Source organism: Vigna unguiculata, chromosome 5 (genome assembly GCF_004118075.2).
Source record: "Vigna unguiculata cultivar IT97K-499-35 chromosome 5, ASM411807v1, whole genome shotgun sequence".
NCBI lineage: Eukaryota > Viridiplantae > Streptophyta > Magnoliopsida > Fabales > Fabaceae > Vigna > Vigna unguiculata.
The window spans coordinates 10,436,621-10,450,658 of record NC_040283.1 but is presented as its reverse complement, the minus strand read 5'-3'; the positions used below and the strand labels follow the sequence as shown (position 1 = coordinate 10,450,658).

The window sequence follows — 14,038 nt, the reverse complement described above, 5'->3', positions numbered from 1 at the left end:
AATCTCTTCTTTTATACACTAATAAAAGTTATATTACATCACTTGATTAAAATCATACAAAGAATAAAGATTAAACTAAGAATAATAATAATAATAATATTTTAACATAGATATTTCATCTTTTAAACTTTAATATATGTTGGATGATGATAAAAAAGATTCATGATGATTACATTAAATTATCATATTATAGTATATAAAATTACACGTATGATAATGAATTATTTTAACCTAGATATTTCATTTTTTGAATTTCAATATATGTTGGATGGTGATAAAAAAAATTCATAACAATTACATTAAATTATTATATTATAGTAAATAAAATTTATTTATACAATTAAAATAATAAAATTACACATATGATAATGAGTTAGAAAATAAAAATAATTATATACAAAATATCAAAGTAGTATTCTACATTATAGAAATAAACAACAAATAAAAATATTAAAAAAGTTATCAAATGTGTGTCTTAAAAACAATTTGAGAGACTATTAGATGAAATCATACAAAGGAAAATAAAGAAAATTAAGAGTATGATAAGATTAAAAATAACTTAAAGATTTAAGAAAACTCTTCAAATATCAACTTAATCGATAATTGATAGATAAAGAAAATTATTTTAGCGAAATAAAAGAATTCTTCAAATGAAACAAAATTAATAATAATAGAATAAAGAAGATAAAATTTTTTATATTACCTAATAGATGAAAAGTTTATGTTATTAAATACTTAAATTAATAATGTTAAATATTATCATTGGAAAAGAAAATATATGATAAATAAAAAAAAGAGAAATAGTAAAAATATTTAAATATTAGACAAAAGAATATGGATTTAGTATGTTTTTAGTCCTTGAATCTCTACGCGAAATTGAAATTCATCCTACACGAATATAAATACACAATGCATACCAACTAGACACAATTCCAAACCAAAACCACAAACCCTAAAAAATGAACTTCTCGCATAAACCCCCAAGCACAATGCAGATTACAATCCAGAAATCTCTACACGGATAAAACGCACACATTAACAAAACAACCCTACAAAAATTTCTTCCAAAGGTGCAATCGAGATTGTGAACGAAAACACCACCCAAATGAAAGAAAATAGAAATGAAATTGTATCGGAGCATTTGAAGCCAGTGGCGGATCTTGCCCAATAATATTGGAGGAGCCAAAAAATATACTCAAAATTTATATTTTTAATTATTGTCACTATACAATAAAACTTAATACATAATTTAATATAACCATAACTACAAAACAAATCACACATATCTAAAGTATTATTTTTTCATATTCTTGAATTCATCAATAATTAAATAAAAACTAAAATTTTCAGCTATTTCTTTTAATATAAATATGAAAACCTTTCTAAATAATTAATAGGAAATTTCTCATGTAACTCATTGAACTTTAAGAAAAGGATCTTCTAATTGAACAATATGATCATTAGTACTATGTTTCAGAATATGTAAAAAATTGAATTAGTCTTGTTTTCATCTTCACATGTAGCTTTCCTTTTATCACTTTAAAACAATGAATCTATTATCTTATTCTTCATTAATATTTATCACAACCTAATAAAAGATTGAGAGTTCCTAAAAATGATTAAAATCAAAAAATAAGTTATTACAATCTATTAAAAAAATGAGAATTCCTAAAAAAATCTATGATAATAAAGTCACAATTCAAAATCCATTATGAAAAAACACATCATACATTACTTTTACTTCTATATTCATAAAAAATAAATATAAGACTCATAAGATAAAAAATAATGCTAACTATTAAACAAATATTTCAGGATGAAGTAAGATATGAGAATTTTTTTTTCTTCAATTATAATAAAATTAAAAGAAAAAAATAATAAGTTTGTATCTAACTTTTTTTTCTAAAAACGAAAAAAAACATGTGAGAATAAGAGATATATCTCTCAAAAAGATATCTTAATAAATATTTTTAATTTTTATTATATTTGATTTATGTTTTATCATTTATTATTATTAAATGTTATACTTTATAAAAAATTAAAAAAATACCTAATTTAATAATCATATTTTTTTAATATAAACTACATATCATTTAAATTTTTTAAAAAATATTAAAATTTTCTAAATTACATATAATATAAAAAAAAAAAAAGAAGGGAGGGGGTGCCATGGCCCCTCCCTGCCCCTCAAAACATCCGCCACTGTTTGAAGCAGTTCAATCTATCAATGATCTACAATATTGGTGCCGAGTGAAAGAAGAAGAGGATAGTTTGGAGATTTCACTAGAACATTTTTTTCCTATATTTATAGTTTATAATTAATAGAGGATAAACAAAAAGAAATAAGAAAATTGAAATCAATTTTATTAGCTGATTAACTTTCTTTGGTCAATATTATTTACAAGTGACTACAAAAATTTTGGAGTTGGCCAAAATGGGATGTCACAAGGCCAAAGTCGACTTAAACAACAAGATGATGTCAGTCCAATGATAGTTATGTGGATGACACCAATATCGCTGATACAAAGCCATTTTTCGTTGACCAAATGGAGATCAAGAGTTGTTTATTGCTTATCGTCGGCTTGACCACAAAAAGGCATATAAAATATAATAATTGTTTCGGGTGTAAGGACCAAGCGCCTACTAAAGAATCTCTTCAAGCTTATTCTACTATCCATTGCGACGATAACTCCGAGAAAATTCACTCCTTAGCTCGATCGGCTGGGATGACGATCGGGGTACCTGTCTAAAGGGCTCCGATGCTTAAGTCAGTAAAGGACCGATCGGTGTATCAATATATCTGCTGCAATAAATGCGAAATTAAGATCCTCACCAACCTACCTTTGGGCCCTATTTATAGTTTTCGGTGTGGGCCTGTGATTAAGGTTTCTTAATCATGGCCCAATGACTCTTTAATCAAGATTACTGACTCGTTTAATGTTAATTAACCCGATTGACTGGTTGTTTGACCGTACAACCGATGGCCGCTTGACTGGGTTAGTTATACTGTTTTTAACAAGTGAACGATTCGTGTATGCCTGATCGACCGACGGACGCATGTGGAGGATTACACAAGTCTAAAGAGATTGATCAATTTGTCATTTGTTATGGTTAGGTGTTATTCGTGTTTGTCCGATCGACCGATATGTCATTAAGGATCGCTCGATTAGGTGTTACCGATGGACCGATGGGCCCGAACGTGGTTGGCTGTTGACTTATTTGCTTAACCGTTTGACCGATGGTCCTACAGTTTATTCACGAGCCGTTCAACCGATGGTCCTACAATTTATTCATGAGCCGTTCAACCGATGGTCTTTTGTCGATGCTACGCGATTTGCTGGTAGAACCGATTGACCGATGGGCGTACAGTACACAAGCCCCCCCAGCCTCGAGCGATGGGAGTGAAGTGAGGAGGTTTAGTAGAACCGTTGTGCCGATTGACCGTCGGTGCGCCTCTCAACGGTTATCTTGCCTCGTAGATCGTGCCTGACAGTTATGATTTGAAGCGTCGCGAAGTATGGTCCGTTGATCTGCGCGTGATCGTAAGGTTCTGAGACTGCCACGTGTCACATGGTCCCCCTATAAATAGGTCTGTGTGGTTGTCGTTATTTTCACGTTTTCCTTTCTCTTTCTAGCCGAGTCTTCGATCGATTTCTTCTATTTGCAGGTAAAAAATGTCTTCTAGCGCATCAAGTTCAGATGGTTTGTCGGGTGGGGCGGTCGGGACGTCTGGGGGCGGCGGGTCGATCTCCGCCTTGTTCAGTTCTTCCGACTCGGGGACTTCGCTCGGGGGGTTGTCAAGCTCGACGGATTCTCCCGTTCAGCCTAGCAGCAGCCCGGAAGCTGAGCAACCGGGCGCCGAGGCGGTGGATCAGGTTGTGGTTTCAGACGAGAGTGGGGACGTCATAAGTATAGACGTTCACGACGAGGGGGAGCAAGCTAATCTGCCAGAGATACAGGGGTACGATTGGGCCCCTTATGAGCCGCGCACACATGCGACGAGGTTCCAGTGGGGTAATGACCTTGGTGATCTGGTGGAGCGGACCAAGATCTTTGGTGATGAAGTGGAAGACGGGCTCCTTTGGGTTAAGGTGTGTGCCAGCAACGAGAGGGTCTGCCATGGGAAGGGAGCGGAGCGGCTGGAGTTTTTCTACGTCTACGCTTGCCTCTTCCAGGACTTGGGTTTGACCGTGTCGTTCCCCGAGTGGCAAATGGCGGTCCTTCGTCAGATTCAATGTGCGCCGACCCAAATACACCCGAACGCCTGGGCGTCGATGCAAGCCTTCGACGTTTTATGCCGAGCGGCCGGCCTGACACCAACCATGTCCTTGTTCCTTCACTTCTACAAGACTCGACCGACGGCGTCAAAAGGTTGGGTTTCTTTTCTCGGGGCGAACAAGAGCTTGCTCACCCTCTACCTTGCTTCCTACAAGGGTTTAGACCGGCTTTTTTAAGGTCGCGATTCCCGGTAAGGGAAGGAAATATATTTTTGATGAGCAAAATCGGCCGAAGTTCCCTTTGTACTGGACGGCGTTCCCCCCTCCTACCGATGCCTGGGCTGAGGAGCGGTTGACTCCTGCCGAGCGGGCCGATCTGGCCGTCCTCAAGACCCTACCTGACAAGATCCCCCCGCGGCCACGGATCCAATGCCTCCGCTCCCCGAATTTGCCGAGGGCGGTTTATGGTTAGTTGTTCTGATCTTCCCGATCGTTATATTGGTTGCAGTTAACTTATTTATTTTGTTGTTTTGCAGATATTATGGCCCGGACGACCGTTTCTAACGTCAAGTTTCTGGCTCGTGCTAAGAGTCGGCGGAGGGAAGAGGATACTGCTGAGGAGGTAGCGCCACTCCAGAGTGTCCCTGCTGCCCCTTCAACCGGTCGTGTCCCTGCCACCACCGCTCCGACTGGAGCCTCGGGTGTCGTGTCCAAACCCCGTTTTATTGTGAAGCCTCCCGGCTCCGGCGCTGCGGGTGCTGCGGCGGACAGGGGGAAGAAGTCTAAGAGAGACGACTCTCCCACCGGTCGGCCGTCCAAGAAAAATAGAAAGGGGGAGGCGTCCGGATCGCTGGTTGACGCCCTCCTCGGCGCCGACGTCCGACTCGACGAGGAGGTATCCTTTCAGTTGGGACCTCGGGTGACGGACATACTCAAAGATGTGTCCGAAGAGGAAGCCCTTCGAACCGCCGGGGAACTGACCCTTAGGCTTGCTGCCATATACACAAAGTTTCCTCGCCCCGACCGGAGCAGGATGGAGAGCTTGGAAAAAGAGCTCGTCGCGGCAAAGATGGAGCTCAGTGAGGTTAAGGCATCGGCGTCGGACCTGAAGGCTCAGTTCGACCGGTTGAACGGCATCAAGGCTGAACATGCTAAGTGTGCCGGTCTGCTAAAGGCTGCCGACGATCGAGCAAAGGCGGAGCAGGCGAAGGCAAGTGAAGCTGCTGAGGAACTTCGCAAGCTCCAGCGACGTTTTGACGATCTGACGCTGGAGCACATGGCTGCCGCCGGATCAGCCTCGGACTGACAGAAAAAAGCCAAGGAGTTCCAGGCCGAGCTACGAGTGGCCGACGAGCAAGTATTTGCTCAGTACGAGGCGGGCTTCCAGAATGCTGTTGATCAAGCCGTCTTTTATTACAAGTGCTCCCCCGACCGGTTTGATGTTCATCTGGGGGTCGTTGAAGGAAAACTGGAAAGGGTATTCGACTGGTTGGACGAGGTCAACGATCCTCCTGCCCACACTTAATTTGTATTTTGGTCTGTATTTTGACATAACCGATCGAGCCCGATCGACCATGCGGCTGATCGCGTTCGATCGTTTATTAGGCCATTTTTTGACAAACATTATGTAAATATTAAACGCCTTCTCCTTATTTCATCTGCTAGCTTTTATCTGTCTTCGTTTGTTTATTGCTTCGCGCTGGCGATCGGCCATATTTCTTTTATCGTTGTTCGCGCTGGCGATCGGCCATGTTATCGTTTAACTTGCTATTTCTGTTAACTAGCTGCGTCTGGTATCGAACTAGTCGGACGATCGACATGTAATTTTCAAGTTTCTTGTAAAGTTGTCTTGATTATCTGCCCCAGAGGGTTGACCTTTGCGCGTTCAATTTTAATAGTTTAGATCGTAGGTATAGGACCTCGATCGGGTAGGACAGCTCGTGTCACTTATTTACCCGTGGGGTTAATTAGATCACTTGGATCAGGGCTGACCAAGCGGGGCTTCCTCTTGGAAACCCGCGCCTTGATCGGTCAGGCTTGGCTTGGGTCCCGTAGGGAGCCCCGTCGGTCAGTCTGTTAGACGAAGTTACACGAAGCGCTCATTTTATTGACAATGTCAACTATAGTACATTTTTAGGTGCGACGCGTTCCATGTGTTCGATATTTCTCTGCCACTCAGGCATTCTAGCCGATAGGCTCCGTTCTGCAGGCTTTCGGTCACGCGAAACGGACCCTCCCAATTTGGTGCCAGCTTTCCTTGTGCTGACTTTTTGCGTGCTTCGTTAGTCTTCCTCCACACCAAGTCCCCTCGGACGAAGCTCCTTGGTTTAACCTTCGCGTTATACCTCCTCGCCACCATCCTCTTGCATGATTCAGCTCGCACGGCCGCTCGCTCTCTACGCTCGGTCGTCCAGTCCAACTCCTCGCGCAGGCGTCCACAGTTTACCTCGAGATCTTGGATGTCCCGCCGAAGAGTTGGCTCCCCCACTTCAACTGGCAGCATAGCGTCTGTTCCATATGTCAGGTTGAAAGGAGATTCCCCCGTCGTCCCGTGCGGGGTGCACCGGTAGGCCCAAAGGACTTGCGGCAGCTCGTCCACCCAAGCTCCTTTGGTTTCTCCCAACCTTTTCTTCAACTCCGTCACTATGATCTTGTTCATGGCCTCAGCCTGGCCATTGGTCTGGGGATGCTCGACCGAGCTTGTCACATGGCGTATCCCCACTTGCTTATAAAAGTCCTTCAGCCTCTTGTCGATGAACTGACGGCCGTTATCAGTGATGATTGTGTGGGGAAGGCCGAAGCGGCATATGATGTTGCGCCAGACGAAAGAGTGGACCTGCCGAGCGGTGATGTTGGCTAGTGCCTCTACTTCGACCCATTTGGTGAAATAGTCCACTGCAACAAGTATGAATTTCTTCTGCGCTCTGCCGACGGGGAAAGGCCCGACGATGTCCATTCCCCACTGTGCAAATGGCCATGGGGCTGTCAGGCTATGTAATTCGGTTGGGGGCCTCTTAACATCGTTTCCATGGGCTTGGCATCCCTCGCACTTGCGTATCATGACTTCATAGTCCTGCTCCATGGTTGGCCAAAAATAACCCGCTCGGAGTATCCTCGCTTTCATCGTCCTTCGACCGGTGTGCATTCCACAAATGCCATTGTGGACCTCGTTCATAACGTACCCGGCTTCATCTTCTGATAAGCACTTGAGGAGCGGCGCTGTGAAGCCCCTCTTGTATAGGTCTTCTCCGATGACTACGAATCGGAGCGCTCGTCGTCTCTCTGTCGGGCTCACTTCTTCTCTCGCCTCGCACCTTTTTAACAGTTCTCGTACCTCCCCTACCCAATCTGCCGACCGGTCTGCCGCAGTGCATTCCCCTTCTGAGGGTCTCATCAGGGTTTGCTTGATGATTGTTTTCAGCTGCTCCTTCTCTTTTCCTTCCGCCAGCTTAGACAGCCTATCGGCTCTAGTATTTTCCGCTCGGGGGATGTGGTGGATGGTAATCTCTTCGAATTCCTTCATGACTTCGACCACTTTATGATAGTACTGGAGCAGCAAGTCATCCTTAACCTGATATTCTCCCTGTACCTGTCCGACCGCAAGCTTCGAATCAGTGTTGCACTTTAATTTCGTCGCTCCTAAGTCTTTTGCTAGCCTTAGCTCGGCGATCAACGCTTCGTATTCTGCTTGGTTGTTCGAGGCTTTAAACTTGAACTGTAAGGAGTGTTCAACCGTGAAACCGCTCGGTCCTTTAATGACGATCCCTGCTCCAGCATTGCGTTTATCCGATGATCCATCGACAAAGAGAACCCACGTATGCTCCGACGGGGGGATCGATCCGTGGAGTTCAGCTGCAAAGTCTGCCAAATGTTGTCCTTTGACAGATCCTCTGGGTTCGTACTTGAGCCCGAACTCGGATAACTCGACCGACCAGGCGATCATTCTACCGGCTAAGTCGGGCTTCCGGAGTATCTTGGCTATGGGATGATCGGTGCAGACGATCACCTGGTGACTTTGGAAGTATTGGCATAGTCGGCGTGCAGCTGTCAATAGTGCCAAGGCTATCTTCTCTATCAACTGATACCTTGTTTCTGCGCTCTGCAACACCTGACTGATAAAGTAAACAGGTCGTTGCTCCGGGATTTCTTGTATTAAAGCCGCGCTGATCGTGTCGTCTGACACCGACAGGTATAACTGCAGGGGCAATCCTTCTACCGGTCGGCTCATTATTGGGGGACTGCTGATCATCACCTTTATTTGCTGAAACGCCGCCTCGCATTGACCGTCCCACTTTTCTGCAGTCTGCTTTTTCATGATCTTCAGGATCGGTCTGACCTTCTCCGTCAGCCTGGGTAAGAAACGTGCCAGAGAGGTTAGCCGCCCTATCAACCGCTGGACCTCCTTCAGGTTCTTGGGGCTTCTCATCTCAGTAATAGCGGCGCACTTGTCCGGGTTTGCCTCTATGCCTCGGGCGGTCAGCATGAAACCCAGGAATTTCCCGGCCGGCACCCCGAAGACACACTTCTCAGGGTTGAGACGCATATTGTATTTGCGCACTTGGTGGAAGACCTCACCGAGGTCGTGCACGTGGTCTTCGGCAGTTTGCGACTTCACGACCATGTCGTCCACGTACACCTCCATGGACCGACCGATCTACCCCCTGAAAACCCGGTCCATCAGCCTCTGATAGGTTGCCCCCGCGTTCTTCAGACCGAACGGCATGACCTCGTAGCAGAAATTTGCTCGATCTGTAATGAACGCCGTTTTGGATCTATCCGGGCCATACATAGGGATTTGGTTGTACCCTGAGTACGCATCCAGGAAGCTCAGGAAGTTGTGTCCTGAGGCCCCATCCACCAGCCGATCGATGCTGGGTAACGGGTATGCGTCCTTCGGGCAGGCCTTGTTGAGATCGGTGAAATCTGTGCACATCCTCCACTTCCCGCTCTTCTTCTTCACCATGACCACGTTAGCTAGTCACGTAGTATACTTGATCTCTTTGATGAAACCAGCTCCCTCTAGCTTCCTGACCTCCTCCTCGACCGCTCTCCTACGCTCCTCTCCCATTTTTCTCTTCTTTTGAGCAACCGGGCGGGCTTCCCGGAAGATGGCCAGCTTATGGGACATTACATCAGGGTGGACGCCCGGCATGTCAGCGCTCGACCATGCGAACAGATCTTTGTTCTCCAAGATCACCGCCCTTAGGAGCTCTTCTTCCTCCGCGTTTAGGGCTCCCCCAATCTTGGTGACTTGTCCGGGTTGGCTCCCGAGCGGGATCTCCTTGATTTCTCCTTCTGGCTATAACCGATCCTCTGTGTTTGTTCGGGGGTCAAGGTCTGTCATGGCTACCTCTGAGCGGTGCTGCTTCCGCGGACGACTATAAGGAGTGATCCTCAATCCTGCGGCATAGCACTGCCTGGCGATTTGTTGATCTGCGTGCACCGTGCATATTGTCCCCTTGTCCGACGGGAACTTCATGGCTAGGTGCAGAGTGGATACGATCGCTCCGAACGCGTTCAGACAAGGTCTCCCTAACAATACATTGTAGGAGGTGTTAGCTTCAACTAAAAGGAATCTAACCCTTACCTCTCGGCCGTCCTTCCGCGAGCCGATCTTGGTACGAAGGTCCAGGTAGCCCCTTGTGTCAACTCGCTCGCCAGAGAAACCGACGATCTGCTCGTTATATGGGACGATTAGATCCTCAGACAGGTTCATCTTCCGGAAAGTCTTCCAGTATAAGATGTTGACGGAACTTCCTTGGTCAACCAGCACCTTCCCAATCCCGTACTTGGCTACCTCTATAGAGATGACCATCGGATCATCATGATCAGGGTCGGGCGCCTTGAAGTCGTCGTCCGTAAACGTGATGGGGGGCATCGACCGGATCTTCTTTTCCACCAGATGAACCGACTTTAGCGCCCGAACGTGCCTCTTTCGAGCTGCTGAGCTCGATCCTCCTCCGGCGAAACCTCCGGAGATGGTATTGATATAACCCCTGAGGGGTTTATCGTGGCTCCGACTGCGGCTCCTCCTTGGGCTATGATGCGCCCGAGACGGTCCTCTCCTTCGCCTCTCAGGTTCGGGCTCTCTCCGCTTCTCCCACCGGGCCGGGGGGCTCTTCTTACTGGGCTTCTGTTCCTCACCGGGTTTTGCGGAGGACGATCTTGTCGAATATACTTCTTCAAATGTCTCTACCGAAAAGCTCTTCGATTTTGTTGCGGAGCGTGTGGCACTCTTCAGTAGTGTGGCCGATCGTCCGATGGTACTGGCAGTGCTTACTACCGTCGACATCGAGTGGTGGGGGCTTCTTTCTGGCCGCGGGAAGTGACTCGGCGCTGAAAGCTTCTTGTAGGATCCTAGTCCTAGGAACGGCCAAGGGGGTGTACGTCGTGAACTTCGGTGGTTTCTTCTCGCTGGGCCGTGCCAAAGGTCTGTTTGGCCGAGGTGCGGCCGGCTTCGGGGTTGCGGCATCCTCCTTCTCCCTCTTCTTCACCCGGAACTCTTGCATATCTTCCATCTGTATGAACTTGGCCGCTCGTTCCCTCATCTCCTCCATCGTCTTCGATTTCTTGCGGCTTATCTTGTCCGCGAAAACTCTCGGTTGGAGCCCATATGAGAAGTGATGCCGAGCGATTTCGTCGCTGAGATCCTTTATCTTGACTGACATCCGATTGTACCGATCGAGATAACTCCTCAGCGATTCCCCATCTTCCTGCCGGATGTTCACTAGGTTATCGACCGTCAGAATGGCCGGCTTCAGGGGCGCGAATTGTGTGATAAACCTTGCCTTCAGAGTGGCAAAAGAGTCAATACTACCGGCCGACAGCTCGGAAAACCATTTCAACGCCTCCCCTGTCAAAGAAGTCGAGAAAACACGACACCAGATGGGGTCACTAACTGCGTGGAACATCATCTGATGCACGAAGACCCGCATGTGATTGTCTGGATTAGTCGTGCCATCGTACTTGTCGAACGTTGGGATTTTCCACTTCTCCGGCAGCGGCGTCTCCAAAATGTACGATGTAAAAGGGGAGAATCCCGACGCGGGGATCGGTTGACGCGATGGGCGGCCCCCATCGTTTGCTCCCGAGCTCTCCGCCATCGTGTGTGACAAATTTCCCCTCGAAGCCTACGTCTTCTCAACCCGAGCCGGCTGTGATTGCTCCTGTCCTGTTGGTGGAGGACGACTCTCCACCACCCGTTTGGCATCTCGGTGCTGCTGCACCGGACTTAACCTGAGCGGGTCGGGTACGGTAGGCGTCGACGGGATTCCTTCTTCCTTCCGCCTTAGGATGGCGTTCTCCTCCCGCAAGATCTGCATCTGCACTTCATAATTCCTCTGCATCTCATCCATCCTCTACTGCATCGCCCTTATCATCTCCCTAGTGTCTGCTTGATCATCTGCCATTCTACCTCCGTCTATGTTGCTGTTCCGGTTCCTTGTGGTCACCATAAGGGTATTCTCTTAAAGAAGACTACTCGGCCCCACGGTGGGCGCCAAAATGTTTCGGGTGTAGGGACCAAGCGCCTACTAAAGAATCTCTTCAAGCTTACTCTACTATCCACTGCGACGATAACTCCGAGAAAATCCACTCCTTAGCTCGATCGGCTGGGATGATGATCGAGGTACCTGTCTAAAGGGCTCCAATGCTTAAGTCAGTAAAGGATCGATCGGTGTATCAATATATCTGCTGCAATAAATGCGAAATTAAGATCCTCACCAACCTACCTTTGGGCCCTATTTATAGTTTTCGGTGTGGGCCTGTGATTAAGGTTTCTTAATCATGGCCCAATGACTCTTTAATCAAGATTACTGACTCGTTTAATGTTAATTAACCCGATTGACTGGTTGTTTGACCGTACAACCGATGGCCGCTTGACTGGGTTAGTTATACTGTTTTTAACAAGTGAACGATTTGTGTATGCCTGATCGACCGACGGACGCATGTGGAGGATTACACAAGTCTAAAGAGATTGATCAATTTGTCATTTGTTATGGTTAGGTGTTATTCGTGTTTGTCCGATCGACCGATATGTCATTAAGGATCGCTCGATTAGGTGTTACCGATGGACCGATGGGCCCGAATGTGGTTGGCTGTTGACTTATTTGCTTAACCGTTTGACCGATGGTCCTACAGTTTATTCACGAGCCGTTCGACCGATGGTCCTACAGTTTATTCATGAACCGTTCGACCAATGGTCTTTTGTCGATGCTACGCGATTTGCTGGTAGAACCGATTAACCGATGGACGTACTGTACAATAATCAATTTTGGTTGTGACAACAATACGAATATAATAAAATATTTGAAATATCATAGGCCTATCAATACATGGTACGAACAAATTAGGAGAATTATTTAATATTTAACGCATTAGCGTCGACTTAGTCCACACATATATATAACCAATTCAAAATTAATTTTTTTATAGTTAATTTTTAAAGCTATTTTACAAATAAATTATAATTTTATATTTATAATAATAACTATTTTAATAATTAATAATTTTAATTTTATAAATTAGTACTTAAATTTGTTATTATAATACTAATTATTTTAGTCAGTAATTATTTATCATATAAAGATTTTATTGTAGTGATGTTAATGACGTGAGTAAGTGGCCGACGCCACTGTTTGGTAGCTAAATCACGCAGCGGGTTGGTCTTTCGAAATCACCATATTATAAAGTATGGTCATAGCTAGTTAAGATAGTTGTTAGGTATATGTTAAATAATGTAAAATGATGTATGAGAAATTTCATTTATATTATTCTTATCATTTATTTATTTTTAATTAAATTTATGATTAACTTGTAATATATAAATAGGTTTAAAATGAAAATTGATTATTATTTGAAATTTGTTGAGTGAGTCTTAAGGTGAACATGATTTGTGGATTCACGGAGTAACTACCAATGAAATGATGTATTATAGTCTTTGGATAGGTCTTCTGAAATTTATTGTGGTTTGTCGTGTATCAATAACTATATACCTTTTTTTCACATATTTATTATTTCTATTTTTCTCTTTCAAATATAAGTGTTTATTAATTATTTAGTACGCAGATTCATATATTGGAAAACAGTTTCTCTATGCCACATACACTTAGTAATTGGTTTAACAATTTTTTTAATAAATATTATTTAATAAGTCAAAAGTTTTAATAATTTTATTTTTTATTATTAATATTGGTAATGAAAATATTAGTATTGATAAGATTATTTAATAATAAGGTAATTTAAATAATAAATTTCATAATTTTTAAATATATTTGTCACCATAACAAACTATTTTATTATGATTTCGTATGCAATTTTATTTAATAATTTCACCCTTTCAATAATAAATATAATTATGCATGGGGTAAAGTGAGATATTTGTCACTTTTAATATTGAGAAGATGTCTAACAGATATTAAAAATAGAGATTTAATATACAAATTATATAATCAACTATTCAATTACTAAATTAATATTCAAGCTTAATAATAATAATAATAATAATAATAAGAAATATAAAATTGAATATTAAACTTTGTTCCTAATAAATATTATATTGAAGAAATAAGAAAACACACAGAGGAGTTAGTACCGTGTTTTCGCTAGTTGATTATGAAGCTGCATGTGTGTTTTTTGTGGCGTTAATTTGTTTTGATGTGCATGACTATATGTATTTCTTAATCTAAGTAAGAGTCAATTGGTTTTTCCAGAGATTGTATAAGATGTTCATTTTTTGCAACACATGTTTTTCTTAGTCAAGAGATGCATCACAATGAACTGAAAACCATAGATTTTGTTCTTTTCCATGACTCTACGCATTT

The 14,038-nt window shown here is 43.6% G+C and overlaps 1 protein-coding gene across 1 annotated transcript; it reads right to left on the bottom strand.

The window, feature by feature from the left end:
* Window positions 1-9,195: 9,195 nt before the first annotated feature.
* LOC114184336 lies at window positions 9,196-11,320 on the bottom strand. Its single transcript, XM_028071648.1, has 3 exons — window positions 10,485-11,320; window positions 9,568-10,381; window positions 9,196-9,516 (listed from the first exon to the last, which is right to left on the bottom strand). The coding sequence occupies exons 1-3, from the start codon at window positions 11,318-11,320 to the stop codon at window positions 9,196-9,198; spliced, it is 1,971 nt and encodes a 656-aa protein (XP_027927449.1).
* Between the last annotated feature and the right edge of the window lie 2,718 nt (window positions 11,321-14,038).